This window comes from Brugia malayi (assembly GCF_000002995.4).
Source record: "Brugia malayi strain FR3 genome assembly, contig: Bm_v4_Chr4_scaffold_001, whole genome shotgun sequence".
NCBI classification, from domain to species: Eukaryota; Metazoa; Nematoda; class Chromadorea; order Rhabditida; family Onchocercidae; genus Brugia; species Brugia malayi.
The window spans coordinates 6,846,642-6,861,666 of NW_025062478.1; the positions used below are offsets into that span (position 1 = coordinate 6,846,642).

Below are 15,025 nucleotides of genomic sequence, written 5' to 3' on the forward strand. Positions count from 1 at the left end.
CCTTTATCCATTCAAAATTTCCATGCTAAAGATTCAGGATAAGAGCAAAATTCTGTGACTATTACACTTTAAAATGAAGTAAGCCCATATTAATTTGCTTGATAATCATAATAATAATAATATTAGCAATAATAATAATATTAATAATAACATTAATAATAATAAATTATAACTGGTGAAAATATATAAGCAACAAAAAGGACAAAATTTTCTACAGAAGGAAACATAATTTTCAAATTGTGTTGAACAGTAATTTAGGAGCGGAAAAAACTTCTAGAAAAAGCAGCATAGTTCAGAATATTGACTTACGTACGACATTTCAAGTGGAAAATGAAATTATCAAATGCAAGCATTCATAGGAATATTGAAATAAAAGAACTTATTTAAAGCAGAATTCAATCATATTTAAAATTAAAAAAGAATAGCAAAAGGAGAAGTCAACCCTTCCATTTTATCTTAAGTGCATAGAAAGAGTATAATTTAATGAAAAATTGCGACATCTAAAAAAAAATTAATGAAATCATAGTCGAATTCATTCTTATTATTCAATTTCTAAAAAATATCACAAAAGAAATGAAAACTGAACAAATAACTAAACAACGCACAACAGAAAGATGAACGGTTTCATCGACACTTCATTTTTTATTGCAAACAGTAAGAGTAACTGATGTGCAAAGGGTAGTTTGGTATTTAATTGTCGCATTGTCTTCCGTACATCAACTAATCTTGGTGTCCTTGACAGTCTAACAGGATGCATTCAGCCGAATGGCACTTGCAATCTCGATGCAAGGCAAGATGGAAGGATAATTCATCAATTTGCCCACAAATTGCAGTAATGACGGAAAGTGAGTGAATTTATAGTTCCGGAAAACTTGAATTATGTAGACGTAAAATGAAATTAAATTATATGCAAATGAATTGTATGCAAATTTTCTGAATCGTATTTATACAAATTTTGTGATTGCTTTTAAATGGAAACGACTTGAGCAGCTGTTGGTGCGAACTTTACTTACTACACTTTTATAGTAATCTTAGAAAAGCTTTTCATTATCTGAAATCATTATTACAGACATTGTTTCGAGATACCTATTGTTTGTGTTCCCGTTAAGTTGGTTTTTTGAATTAGTTAAAATATTTAAAAGCAAAAGGTAAAATAAAGGTAAAATAAAAACAACATCACTTAAAGAGGTTTTCATTTTAAAGATGAATGTTGGCCAAATTTGCTTCCATTTCCTTTTAAAGTAAAGGATAAAAAATGATAACAGACTTTAAAATAGTGATAGAAAGAATTATAACAAATTTTAAAATGAAAGAATTAATTATCACTTTTTTTTCTGACGAATTTCAGTTTTTTTTTTTTTTTTTGGGAAATTATTTTCTGCTTTGTAAGATTATTATAAGATTTATTTTTGATAAAAATACTTGCGTTACATTTAATTAAGACTTATTTGTTTTGCACTAAGTGATGAGTTAATAAGTCTTATCTGCTCCTCTCGACTAATATCCCACCTATTAATTCTATTAAGAGGATGTTGAAAAATTCTGAAGAAGGAAGAGGAAAACCGAAATCATTTGAAATATTAAGTAAGACCGAATTCAAGATATCCGATATACAGACGTGTGGTAATTATGTGATTTACCTAACTTTGGTTTATTTTTTTATGGTCCTATCGCAGGTATGTAACCTGCTCTTCATGACATTTGCCGGTTCGCTTTCTAATAATATTACCTGCACAACCTAATTTTTATAATCATATTTTAACTTTGTTTCTTTTATCCATACCAAAAAGCAAAAGTGATTATAATTTCTACAAAAAGTTATCGTTAGAGTAAACTTTAATCTTGAAAGCAAGATTGAATAGAACTTAGCTATATTAATACTTTTTCAAAAACTACATCTTCCCAAAAAAGCAACGGATTTGTTTTGCAAACTATTGGGTATTTTTTTTGAGGCAGAAATTTTTGCATAAGTGAATTAGAAGTAAAAAATCAAAAGTAAATACATTATTCTAATCTTACGGAGTTAAAATCCGGTATTATGCTTCTAAGTAGAGAAAATAGTTATAAAGTTGCATCATTGTTTAAATTACTCTAATGCTTTAAAATTCTCGTTAGATCGAAAGCCTAAAGTAGAAGATGTCTGTGAAAAGGAATACCCGGGTTATATGCCAACAAAGACCTGCAATGTAAGCAATTGTTGGGTGACAACAAACCAAAGTGGTAATGTCATATGTTCTACAAGGACCTATGATTTCATTCCTATAAGTTATGATGTATGATTTTTTAGTAATTTGGACAGTAAATCAATTTCACTTAAATGAATGCAACCTTGTTACTTTGTAAACACTAACATCAAATCAATCTTCTCTCATTATTAAACTAGTATATTTAGCGGGTAGATATATTTCACTCGTATTTACTGTTAATATAAATTTTACATTTTTGACGATTATCGACGATTCACTTTGTTCAGAGAACTTTAAATTTTAGTTCGATATACCAGTTGAATATGTTAAACTGGGTACAACTGTACAAAACATTGGTTTAATGGTTGGTGCCATTGTAGCTGGCAATCTTGCTGATATATTTGGCCGAAAGAAAGTAAGCATAAGCTTCATATATTCTGACTGTAGGATGAAATTTTAATTTATTGTATTCGCATCAAAAAAGCTATTTATCTTTAGAGATACAAAAAGCATACCATTGAAATTTGTTGCTACTAAAAATTAAAATTTTAAAAACAAATTAAATAAATAGAAGTTGAAGAGTCCCCGAAAATTAAAGTTGCTTTTTTAAACTAGATACTACTATCATTTACTGTCGGTTTAATAATATTTCTTATTGCTACACCATTTTCACCATCCTTCACTGTATTCACCATTTTTCGCTTCTTCGATATGATCTTCACTGGAGGGAAACATTGGTAAGTATCGATAAGTCATCATTTGTTTAAATTAATCCCAAATGCTTCTCAAAAATTTTTGAAGTGCTTTGTATCTATAACAAATTTTAAAATTGTTAAATTTTTTTTTTTGTCAACTGGACTTGCTACTTTTGTAGTGTTTGCAATCCTTATTTTATGGAAAATTTACCCGACAAGCATCGAATGTGGGTAGCTACTGTTATTACGTATTCACCAAATTATATCATCTTAGCTGGTATCGCATACTTATGTAAGAAATGGAAAATTCTGTCATGGGTAGCTGCTTCCATTACAGTACTGCCTCTGATTACAATACCGTAAGCTTTTTTACGTTTTCTGCTTCAATATTTTCATTTTCAAGCATGCTTTTGATTTCCGATGTTTCTTTGACAACCGTTTTTAAATGATTAGTTAGTGATAGCAATCAGATTGCTGATAGCACATATGAAGCAAAAAATGCAAAAAAAAGTTTGGAAAACTGAAGCATTATTCCAAACATTGAGAGATAATTTGAACGAAAAATTAAGGTTTCTAATGGATACACCACGATGGTTGATAAAAAAAGGAAGGAGTGAGGAAGCATCAAAGGCAGCAGTTTACATCCGGAAATGGGATGAAAACCTTACACCGGAAAGGAAAGAGCAAATTGTTGCTGTTGTTCGAGAAGCTGCCAAAGAGGAGGTAAAATTTTGTGCAGACAATATTTTAAGTGACAAATTCAATTTTTAATTAATTTCAGTTGTCAAAAATGAGAAAAGGAAAGAAGAATTATTACTTTTATCATTTATTCAGCGATTGGAAATTGGGCAGTTATGCAGTAGTATTTGCTACCAGTTTGTATGTGTTTAAAGATACATTTGCGCATACAGCAGTTCCCTATACTATTCTCAGATTTTCTCAACTTAACCGATCGCTTCATTCATCAGCGTGCAACCTTTGTCTCCTAGTATTTTCACTGCAGATTTTCGACAAGTTTTATCAGTTATGGCATTGCATACAACATGGATGCGTTGGCGGGTACAGTTTATATTAATGTTATTATTCTGGGCGCTGCAAGGTGGGCTATTAATATATCCGCTGCCGGACTTGAATTTTCAATCCAAAGTATTGGACGACGCTTACTTCATCTTGTTGCCGTTGGATTTATTGTTGTTATTATGGGGATTATTTTCATCATTTATTTATTTACATGTAAGCTATTCTTTCAAAATTCCGAATGCTATACCGATGATATTATTATACGTGAATAACAAGTGAATGCTTCCGATACGTTATCGAAATTACTGTATGCTGAGCTATGCGTGTTAGCATGATGAAAAGTTGCGTGCTTATAAAGTTCAGTTTTGCAAAAACATAATCTGCAAGAGATGTTTGATATCTGCAGCACTGAAGAACTAATAATATTTGACGTAAATTATCGCGGATGAAGGAAAGAATGGAGATAGAACTGCACGAAAGATGATTAAACTAACTTTTCAGGGCCAAGAATTAACACTTATAAAGCAGTTGTAAAGGCTGGTGGCACAGGTATTCTACTTTTTGTATGCAAACAGGAAGTAACCTCCATAATCTACTGGAACCCTGCTAATTACACCTAAGATATTTATAGATATTTATCGTTGACTGCATATCACTTGAGTGACAGGGCATGTTCTGAAGATGCAAGCATATTTGCAGGATAACGTTGTATGCTACCTGGTAATGGCCACTGTAAACAGCCTATTACTGGATAGACTGAGCAAAATGATCTATCTGCTGGGCTCAGACATGACTGTAACCGATATGAGGCAGTGACAACTGGTCACGGAAGGAATGAATGTGCCTGTGACTCTGTAAAATGTTAATGAACGAAATTCAGGTGATGGGTCGATCCATGCAATCATCATGTTCACTAGATATGCCTCTCTTTTGGCAGCAGCGATGTGCACGGAATTATTTGTCCTGGACGCGGTGCAGCCAACTGAGCTATTCCCGACACCAGTACGGAGTGCAGGCATCGCTTTCATCCAGACATTCAATCGACTCGGCACCATTGTTAGCCCGCTTGTGTTTATCCCGGTTGGTGTAGTGCCCAGTATTTCTTAATAAGGAATTTAAATTATCTATAAAATTGCTATCATTTCAGTAAGCAGTGGCGCGGGTGCCTTCTTGAAATGCTGATATTAGGCTGTCCCTAGCAATGAATTTGTGACTGTAGCCAAAATAAAACTACATTACAGAGCAAGCACTGGCCACCGGCGCCATTCCTTTTGATGTTGATAACGAGCGCAACCGACTTCTTACTCTATTTCTTCCTCGTACCCGAGACTCGGGGCAAGAAATTGCCCGACAACATGCCAGGTGAAGAATATGCTCATGAAAGTCGCACTCAGAGTACAGATTCCACAGAGAATGCGAAAATAGGTGAAGGTTCAACTCATAAGATCACATCTTCAGCGTCACGACAGGATGAGAAAAAAGAGGCGATAAAGAAAGGGAACAAAGTCGAGGATAATGAGAAAGAGAGCAATGATGATGAAAAAAAGGTGGGAGAGAAAGGAAAAAAGAGAGAGAATGGAGGAGATGAAGAAAAAAAGGAGGAGAAAAAAGAAGAGGGAAAGCAGCAAAACAGCACTGAAGAGAGCAAACAGGAAAAGAGCAAAACAGAGAGCAGCAAAAATGAAGAGAGAGAGGGGAGCTAAAGGACGTATAATTGAATGCTTAGAGTGGACAGAGAAAATCTCTATACATAAGTTTGATAGAATTATCAAATGAATGCGACACTTTTATTCATTGTATTTGCTAATAAATATGGTAATATGGGTGGAATAAAGTCGGTAAAATAGCGCCTCATGAATTAATGAATTGTTTGACTGAAAACTGCGCTTCTAAAAACTTCATGAAGTGGTTTTCCCGACAGGTTTATCATCTCATAATAACTAGCACAGTGATGGTTTAGAGGGTTTCGACATAGCTGTCCAATTGTCCTCATTTCGAGATTGAAGGTCAGCAACCGAAAGATGATTCTCACTATGTACCCTCTGAACTAAAGACTCATTGTGCTACTTATTAATTAACTTCAGCAATTACCGCGATATATATATATATAAACATATAATCTGTTGATCTGCGTCCATAATGTGGTCAGTATCATTGGTAGCACTCATCTGGTAAAAGCATAACCCAGAACGGAAAACGAACAACCATTCCGGATTTCCCATTCTAAAGACTCTTTTGTCTAATGAGCAATTACATTTCCTCACAAAAAGTGAAATTAATTAGTCTATGTTGTGCGCTTCTGTGATTATTTACTGAATTTCGATAAAAAACTTTTGTATTTGGCATTTCTTTCTTTGCAATGAAACACTCTGATCAATTTAGCAAATATTTGTATTTTACCTCTGCCTACTGCCTTGCCATTTACAATTTATTAGTTCTGATTTAAAATGATAAATCATGTTCTAAAATTCAATATTAAATCAATTTTAGTTTCTTCTTAATGCGAGCAATCCGTTTGAATATGATTGTTACCTATTCGATAAATGGCATTATCTGTCATAGAAGGTTTGAAAATTTAATTATTTTGCGAGAGGTTGTTAATCTCGGGGAAGTTCTTTGGATGTAGATGTAAATATGTGGGGTAACAGAGGAACATAATAATTCTTTAACAGAAGCAACAGTACAATAATTTGATGGAGAAGAACTGAAGTTGAACTTTTTTCAAATATACTGACTTTTGGACTTTTGGCCACCAAAAATGCTTGAAGTATACATATTGACAAGAGATATCGCCAGATCAGTTATGAAAAAGAAATTGAGGAAATTAACACTTTATTCCGACAAATAGGTTTGGAAAAACAACTGAAAGGAAGGCGAATCAAAATTGGGCAGATTTGATTATGGAAATGTTGCAAGGCATTTTTACACAGAAATGACATATTCCTGGCTTTTCAGCAAAGGCAAGGAAGGCTTTACCAATCAGAAAATCGGTGCCACCTTCAACACATATTTTTTAAAGTTCATCGTAAGACGCAAAAAAAATGAATCTTATAATAAAGGAGTAAATTACCTCTAAAGAAATAAGTGGAAATATTCCTTTCATAGTGTTTCTGTTTACCACCTCGACAGGAAGAGATTCGGAATATGTATGAAATGAGAAAATAGGTCAAGGTATATTTTTAACGAATTGAAAATATATTTCAGCGCCGAATTTTCCCTTTCTGAAATATTTATGCAATAATATATTGTAGAGAACTTTGTAACTAATCACATTGTTGATCAAAATGGAAGCTATAGGAAAAGACAGGAGAGACAGATGTGTTGATTTGCATAATTATTTCCTATTACGGTGTAAATTAATAGGTTTATAAGATTTAGTTCAAGTTTGAGATGGACATTGCAAAATCACCACAACGTTCATTTATTTGTGTTTCATTGTTCTATAAACAGTGACATTTCGGGATTTTTGTTTTATTGTACAGATGTCAGCATGAATTAATTGAATCGAAAATGTAAATAAAATTTAATTTTCATGAATTTGTATTTGTTTGAATCAAAATCGGCAAATATTAATTTATTTAATTTGATTTAGTATTAATTAGTATTAATTTTAAGGCATTTAAAGTTGTAACATCGTCATGTGTCTTCTTATTTTGTCATTAAAACAAATTTCTAATTCAATACATCCTTCTAATTTTGCTAACATGAGAAAATGATCCTTCTCACGTTAGCAAAATTGAAAATCAAACTTTGGTTAGCTTTGTCAAAACTTTAACTTATAACAGCTTTTTTCGCTTCAAATTTATTTGATGATTCAAGCACTTTTAGCAAACAAAGGAAGGTATGCACAAAGAAAGACAAATTTATAAAGAAAAGTTTAAATATTCCATTTAAACAACTGTTTACAAAAGGGAGCATATGTGTATGAGATATATTTTGTGCTTTCTTTATTTTACCCACTTGCAAATTTCTTTTAACAACAGTGTTATCTAAGCATAATGTATTTATGGCTTATCTCAATCTCTTCTTTGAGTATAGACTATTGTGCAAATAATTGCTCAAAGCCATATGTATGGTTATCCTTTATCATATCACAAACATAATATATATATATATATATATGATATGATATGATAACATTGATTTCATGTAATAATAATAATGTAATAATGGTAATAAATTTGACAATGGTAGTTGAATAGTAATAAATATGATATCCTTAAACGGTAAACAATTATTTCCATTTAATGATGAATCACATAATCATGAAGTTAAAACAAACTTTAGGACTCATCTTTCTTTCAATTAGATGATTCGATAACAAATGCCTGTTGCACTTGTTGCTAAATACAATAAGTACTGTTATTAAAGTCAGCAATTTGCTAATTAAAGTCGAATATGGTTGAATCGCTTGAATATTTATTACAAGTGACTTTATCACTGTTCAACACTTCCCACACTGCTGTTCATTTGGATGTTGTTTCTTGCTGATGGAGAGTAGAGTTTACTAGGCCTCTTTTACCATTCAGGCTGTTTAAGTTTCCAAAATATTATGCCGCAGGAGAAAATCTACCAAAGAAAGCAGTTAAGCGCTTAATTCTTACATATCATATTTCGACATTATATTTCAAAAAATTCCATCGTACAATAACTTAAAGACCTATCATGAGACCGCAAATTATTACTCAAATAACATTCATTTCCAAGGCCATTTCTTTTCTCAATATAATTTATTGAAAATTTTCTGTGTTCACCACCAAGCCAAAGGGAATAAGGAATGAATTTTCGTGCTTAGTCGATATCACCAATATCATATGCAATTTCGAATTTCCCATCACACTGACCTTATTTTTCAACTCATAAATATGCTCTAACATTCTATTTACACCTAATTCCTTACACAGTAACTCTCTTATTGTCATCTTTGCAACATTATTAATATTTTATCATTTTCAAATGACACCGATACAAATAAGCAAGCTCTGCACATCATTTGTAAACAAATGTGTTTATTTATTTAATTAAATTTCAGTCATATATTTCCTCCAAATAACTTTCATCTAAGATTTAGAATGGAATATTGAATTGAGCTGCAAAGCTGTATCATATCAGCATATCTGATAACCCCGATTTCCCACGATTTCCATAACATGTGAACGTAAATATTCAATAGCCATATATTTCAGATTCATTTCTTAATTGCATCATTCATCACTCAGAATCAGAAAGCCATCTTTGAGAATTGAATCTTCTTCTTCACTTTTTTAATTCTCTAAATTTTATATTATTAAGCAAATAATAAGCATTAATTTGACCATACATTTTCGCAAGAGTGAATTATAGGACGATCCAAGGATCTTTGTCTTTTGCTTAGAACTTACTCTTTCATTCTAAAATAATTCTTCTCATTGAAATGCTAACATCAACGCTAAGGTACCGTTTAGAAATGATTCAGCGAATTCCTTCATAGCTTTCTGATGAAATTTTATCTTAATTGTCGTCCATCTCTTAATAAATAGAAAGAAACTTTTTAAAGAAAGGAAGAAATCAGTGCTTTTCCTTTTTCACTTTTATTATTCATTCTTTCTTCAAACGGTTCTTTGTTTTGGTGCCCATAAGCGATCAATTTAAGAAGGGAAGCAGAGAAATAAGCCAGTACTTTTCACTTTTGCGCCTATTCATTATTTCTTTTACAGAACACGAATTTTATATAATCGCAACTTCAGTATTTCTTTCACATGTCACATGTATGTTAGCAACCTTTTCCCAAAATGGCTTGAAATTTAGGGAAAAAAAATTTCACGGAGCAACTTTTGGTCCTTGCATTAATGAAATTTTAGTGGTTAGTGTGGCTGAAGAAAAAATAATACTAATAAATGGAAATGTCTGAGAAAGTTTTAAAAAGTATTTGAATAAACTCAGATGAGGAAGATAGATAGATAGATAGAGAGAGAGAGGAACTTATCCAACAGGCTGTTTTCCTGAGCTGTGATATTCTTAGATCTATTCCTGATAAATTACCATTAGCTTTCTAAAGCTTCATCTAGCATAATTACATAATCTTTTTTCATGAAAAAGATTTGCGATGATTTGAAAAACGAACCGTTAATTTTCACATTAATTAGTAATGTCCATATGAGCTAATATTTATATGAAGTAATGCAAGGAGAGCGCTAAATTTAGGTAACGCATTGCATTTTGGGACAAAACAATTATAGAACGAATAATTATTATGCGATTTCAACACTGATTAAATGTAGGAGAAATATAGAAATTTTTAGAGGACTGAAAATCATTTACTTAAAATCTTAAAAATCTTTGTACTTGAGGATGGAAAAAGATCTGTGGCTGGCTTAACCCTAAAGACAAGAAAAATAAGCAGAAATTTGCCAAATGAAGAAACGGAATCCTGAAGAGGAAGAAAATGAAGAAGAAAAAGGAAAACTCGAAATAACGAAATAAAAAAATAATCCAATTGGTTACAAGAATTTGTTTTTACTTCAATCTAACGGAATTCATAAGTACTGAATGATCGTCAAATAATTTTCTTGTGAGAGAAATATTGCTGATATCTAAATAAAGCATTAAAAATCTAATGTTTTACAAAAAAAACTAAATGATGTAATAGTCCATAAATCATTCCGTCTTCAAATTAAAATGCATGTTTAAGTGAATTTTTGTCTTTGTACATGTAATGACATTAAAGTAGTTATCGTCATTTGATTCTTTTTTTTTAAAATAAAACTCCTCCCTGACTTATTACATAATCTTATTTCCTATTTTAGCCTGTTATACAAAAAGAATTCCTGCAGAGCGGACGGAAATAACATGATGTCTAAAATGATGATTATAAATTTAAATAAAAATGGTTTTGTCTTTTGATTAAGCTTGGAGACAGCTATCTTAGAAGTGTTAGTCAATCCATTGACATTCATTTGTCCTGTGCATTATTTGTATTCAACAATTAATTTCAGTTTCATTAGTTATGTCACGTGCAGTTCATCCATCCAGTGGCGTAATAACGATTGGAGGAAAAAGTGAATCTAAGGACGAATCTTTCAAATTATCCGATTTGCAATCTTGTCGAAAATATGTGGCATTCCTGACTGTTGTTTATTTTCTGATGGTGCTTACTCAAGTGTGTAATCTTCTGTTTATGACATTTGCTGGTCAGACATTTCCTCTCCTTTTCGAAATATGTTTGTTGAGGTAGATATCTTAGAAGTGTTGATGATGCATTGGTGGTTGCTGTGTCACTCGTTATCACTGTTCTTGGAAATTGCAATGTTTATGCATTTGCTATTTGTATCGTTTTTAAACATTGCCGTGTCTACTTGTAGGCGACGATGTAGTTCGAGAGAGAGCTCTGATCTGATTTGAGTTTCTTTTAAATAGATATTACACTTGATAGACTGATAGTCATAAATTCAAATTCATGCGAAATTTTGGGAATTTTTAGCTTTCCGATAACAGTTTGCAGAGCGCACTAGCAAAAGTTATTCTTTGATAAGAAAAACAATGAGAAAATTTAAATCTATTGTCCTACGCGTGGCTGACAGAAGTGAAAAGCTAGCAATTAATGTGACTGAAGAGAAAGAGAAAGCAGTAGAGAAGAATAAACATGTAAAAAGGAGGAATTATTTAAATAACAAAGTACTGATCATGACTAAATTGAGTTGACTGGAAATTTTAGATCGAAATCCAACTATAAAAGATTTCTGTCGTAAGCAATATCCGAAATATATCGCAACAAAAAACTGCTCATCAACTGGTTCCTGCTGGGTGTTCATTAATGAATCCAAAGTGCTATGTACCACAAGTCACTATGATTTTATATCGATTAGAAATGATGTATGTTCATAGTATTTAACTTTTTGATTCAAACAAGACCTTGCTTTCCCCATTTGATCGTGACAAATCCTTATAGTTCCACTGAAGTTTTGATTTAGCAAAAGAAATTTTTTTAATCCAATATTCATTCTTATCGGATGCTGACAAAGTTAAATACCTCAATAAATCATTCCAGTCTTATTGAAAAGTAAAGTAATACAGAAGCAGTTGAAATTTTCAGTTTGAAGTACCAGTTGAATATGTTAAACTAGGTACGACATTGCAAAATGCTGGTCTAATGATTGGTGCAATTGTTGCCGGTAATCTTGCTGATATTTATGGCAGAAAAAAGGTTCAATATGCTCATTTGAAAAGTTTGATAATTTGGAGTGTCTTTTTTCTGCGAGAAATCATTTTTTTTTTTCAACTTAATAAATATTTCGTTCTTAAACCTGAAAGGCAAACTTTCTGATTCAAAACAAAAGGATCCTTTTGCCGTTCGATCTCGACAAATCCTTATAATTCCATAGTTCTAAATCCCAAAAAAGATGTATTTGCCACTGTAAACAAGCATTTATACTGAAAGTTAGAAAAGTTGGATTTTCAGGTTCTATTTATCGGTACCACTGGAATGATGATATCATTGTTAGCAACATCTTTTGCTCCCTCATTTGTTATATTCACTTTTCTTCGCTTTTTTGATATGCTTTTCACAGGTGGGAAGCATTGGTTAGTAAGTTTGATTGAACTTCTTCATCTATGTTTTTCTAATTCGATATGCAGTTGCGACTAATCTAACGGTGCTATCCAATTCTGTTTCATGGGAAGCCTTCCTACTTCCTAAAAGCATCGACTGTGGATGGCTATATCAAGATGTCTTGTCATAAAGGAGCTTTGTTCGTGAGTTGCCAGTTGTCATCACGAAAAAAGTTTGCATTGACTTATGTAGCTACACTTTGGTCACATGTATTAATTCTGGAATAGATAGTAGTTGAAAATGATAATCCATGACCTCAAATCAATTTTTTTTAAGTGTGAGCAATCCGTATTTCATGGAAAATCTTCCTGACAAACACCGAATGTGGATAGCCACGGTAGTCACTTATTCACCAAATTACATTATTTTGTCTGGTATTGCTTACCTTTGTAATGATTGGAAAACGCTATCCAGAGTGGCCGCTGGATTGACCGTTTTACCGTTGATAATGATTCCGTTAGTCTTCTAATATGTTTTTTTTTTCTTTTTTTTTTTTAAATTAAATTCCAGGGACACAGACATTCATTTATTCTTTGACACTGAATTTGTGTTGTAGATATCTAAAAGATACTCCACGATGGCTTATTAGAAAAGGTCGAAGCAAGAAAGCTGTAGAAGCAGCAATTTACATTGAAAGGTGGGACAAAAAGGTGTCGCCCGAGAAAGCAAAACATATAAGTTACATTATTGCAAAATCTGTCGAAGAGGAGGTTTCATTTTTCATTCCCTCTACAGTGAAGTGCAGTCATTTTTTATAAATCAATATCGATTCTTGGATTAGTTGGATGAAAGAGAAACTAGGCTTTTTTCTAATTCCTGCAAGGAAATATTAATAGATATTTTTAAAAAGTAAATTCGATTATCGTAAATTCAATTACAGACTTTAAAACAAAAACTAAAAAGCTTAATAGATGACAGCTATCTTCTATTAGCATTTATCATCACTTCAGTTTTTTCTTGTTCTAATTTTAGATAGAGAAATCGAGTAAACCTAATCTGAACTATTACTTCTATCATTTATTCAGAGATCGTAAACTGGGCAGCTATACAGTCATCTTCGCCATCAGTCTGTATGTATTACATACGAAATTTTCAAAGATAATTTTATACAATTTTATACAATTCAAAGATAATTTTATACTGCAATTCAGATTTAAAATTGGATAAATGGACAGTTGCTTGAAATTAGTAATATATGGCATCAATTTTTAAAATGGAATTCAAAAATGAAGTTTATAGTGAATTTAAAATATTTAGCTTTAACTTTTAAAGATTTTCGACAAGTTTCATCAGCTACGGAATTGCATACAATATGGATGCATTGGCGGGTACAGTTTACATGAATGTGGTCATCCTGGGTGTCGCACGTTACAGCATCAATGTCATCGCCGCCATACTTGAATTTACAGTTGAACGTGTTGGTCGTCGTTTGTTACATTGTGTATCAGCTGGATTTATTGTGGTTGTGATGGGAGTAGTTTCTATCATTTATTTGTTTACATGTATGTTTTGGTCAAACTAAGGGGAAGTGGCAAAGATAGAAAATCTGACAAGTGCATGTAATGTCCTTCTGCACATTGATGGAAATTTTGATTGCTCATTAAATATAATATTTTCCGTAAAGAAATGGACAAAAGGTTTAGGTGTCTTTTCACATCTGTTCTAAAGATCAATTCTAAAAAAAAACTTTCCAGGGCATCAAATTGAAGAATATAAAGCGATTGTAGAAGCCGGTGGGCAAGGTAAGTTAACGATTGGTCTTTCTTCTAAAATTATGGAGAGGTTGTGAACGGTAACGAATGGTAGTTCCTCACTATCCGTATACATTATCACTGTCGCAAAAGATAGCAATTAGCATGAACGAATCATTAGCGGCTGTTACGTAATTATGTAAAATGGCTTATGTGATTATTCTCATTTAGGTGACCCATTGATTCATGCAATTGTCACCTTTACTCGCTATTCATCGTTACTTGCCGCAGCGATGTGTACCGAATTATTCGTTTTAAACAGTGTTCAGCCAACTGAGCTGTTCCCTACTCCGATACGCGGTGCCGGAATTGCTTTCATTCAAACATTCAATCGTCTCGGAACAATCATCAGTCCACTTATTTTTATACCGGTATGATTAATTCACAAAAATTATTTGTTTTGTCAATTTCGGACGGACGGAAGCTAATTGCCATAGTTAAACTAATCAATTTGTCCACTTCTTTATAAACAAACTAATTTTAGAGTAAACATTGGCCCCCAGCACCGTTCTTCTTGATGTTGATTACTAGCTTGGCCGATTTCCTCCTTTATTTCTTCATCATGCCCGAAACTCGAGGCAAGAAACTACCTGATCGTATGCCTGACGAAGAACTCGAACAGGAAGAATTAACGAGTCGTAAACCTGCCGTATGTGCTACGACTAATTTGTCACCACTTAAAAATATTCACACTATCAAATTAAATGCATCTTACTAAGCAAAAAGAATGTAACTAAAATTTGTAATAGTTACTTTCGTAATATTTTGCTATGAAATGTAAATTTT

At 32.3% G+C, this 15,025-nt stretch overlaps 2 protein-coding genes across 4 annotated transcripts; both read left to right on the forward strand.

Annotated features, from left to right (window-relative positions):
* Nucleotides 1-1,529: 1,529 nt before the first annotated feature.
* Nucleotides 1,530-5,604, forward strand: Bm9944 (Uncharacterized protein; the record flags this gene model as incomplete). Of its 2 annotated transcripts, XM_043081932.1 has the most annotated exons (11): nucleotides 1,530-1,707; nucleotides 2,116-2,273; nucleotides 2,491-2,601; nucleotides 2,802-2,923; nucleotides 3,061-3,240; nucleotides 3,451-3,604; nucleotides 3,663-3,760; nucleotides 3,885-4,114; nucleotides 4,403-4,450; nucleotides 4,782-4,981; nucleotides 5,143-5,604. In XM_043081932.1, the coding sequence occupies 11 exons, from the start codon at nucleotides 1,530-1,532 to the stop codon at nucleotides 5,602-5,604; spliced, it is 1,941 nt and encodes a 646-aa protein (XP_042937866.1). The 2 variants fall into 2 exon arrangements, with proteins under 2 accessions (XP_042937866.1, XP_042937867.1); XM_043081933.1 differs by lacking the exon at nucleotides 4,403-4,450.
* A 5,282-nt stretch (nucleotides 5,605-10,886) lies between these two features.
* Bm5460 (Uncharacterized protein) lies at nucleotides 10,887-14,957 on the forward strand (the record flags this gene model as incomplete). Of its 2 annotated transcripts, none has more annotated exons than XM_001901747.2 (11): nucleotides 10,887-11,070; nucleotides 11,595-11,752; nucleotides 11,973-12,083; nucleotides 12,339-12,460; nucleotides 12,765-12,944; nucleotides 13,045-13,198; nucleotides 13,461-13,558; nucleotides 13,761-13,990; nucleotides 14,183-14,230; nucleotides 14,411-14,610; nucleotides 14,724-14,957. In XM_001901747.2, 11 exons carry the CDS (start codon nucleotides 10,887-10,889, stop codon nucleotides 14,955-14,957), a joined length of 1,719 nt encoding a protein of 572 aa, XP_001901782.1. The 2 variants fall into 2 exon arrangements, with proteins under 2 accessions (XP_001901782.1, XP_042937868.1); XM_043081934.1 differs by having other exon boundaries at nucleotides 13,045-13,125; nucleotides 13,514-13,558.
* Between the last annotated feature and the right edge of the window lie 68 nt (nucleotides 14,958-15,025).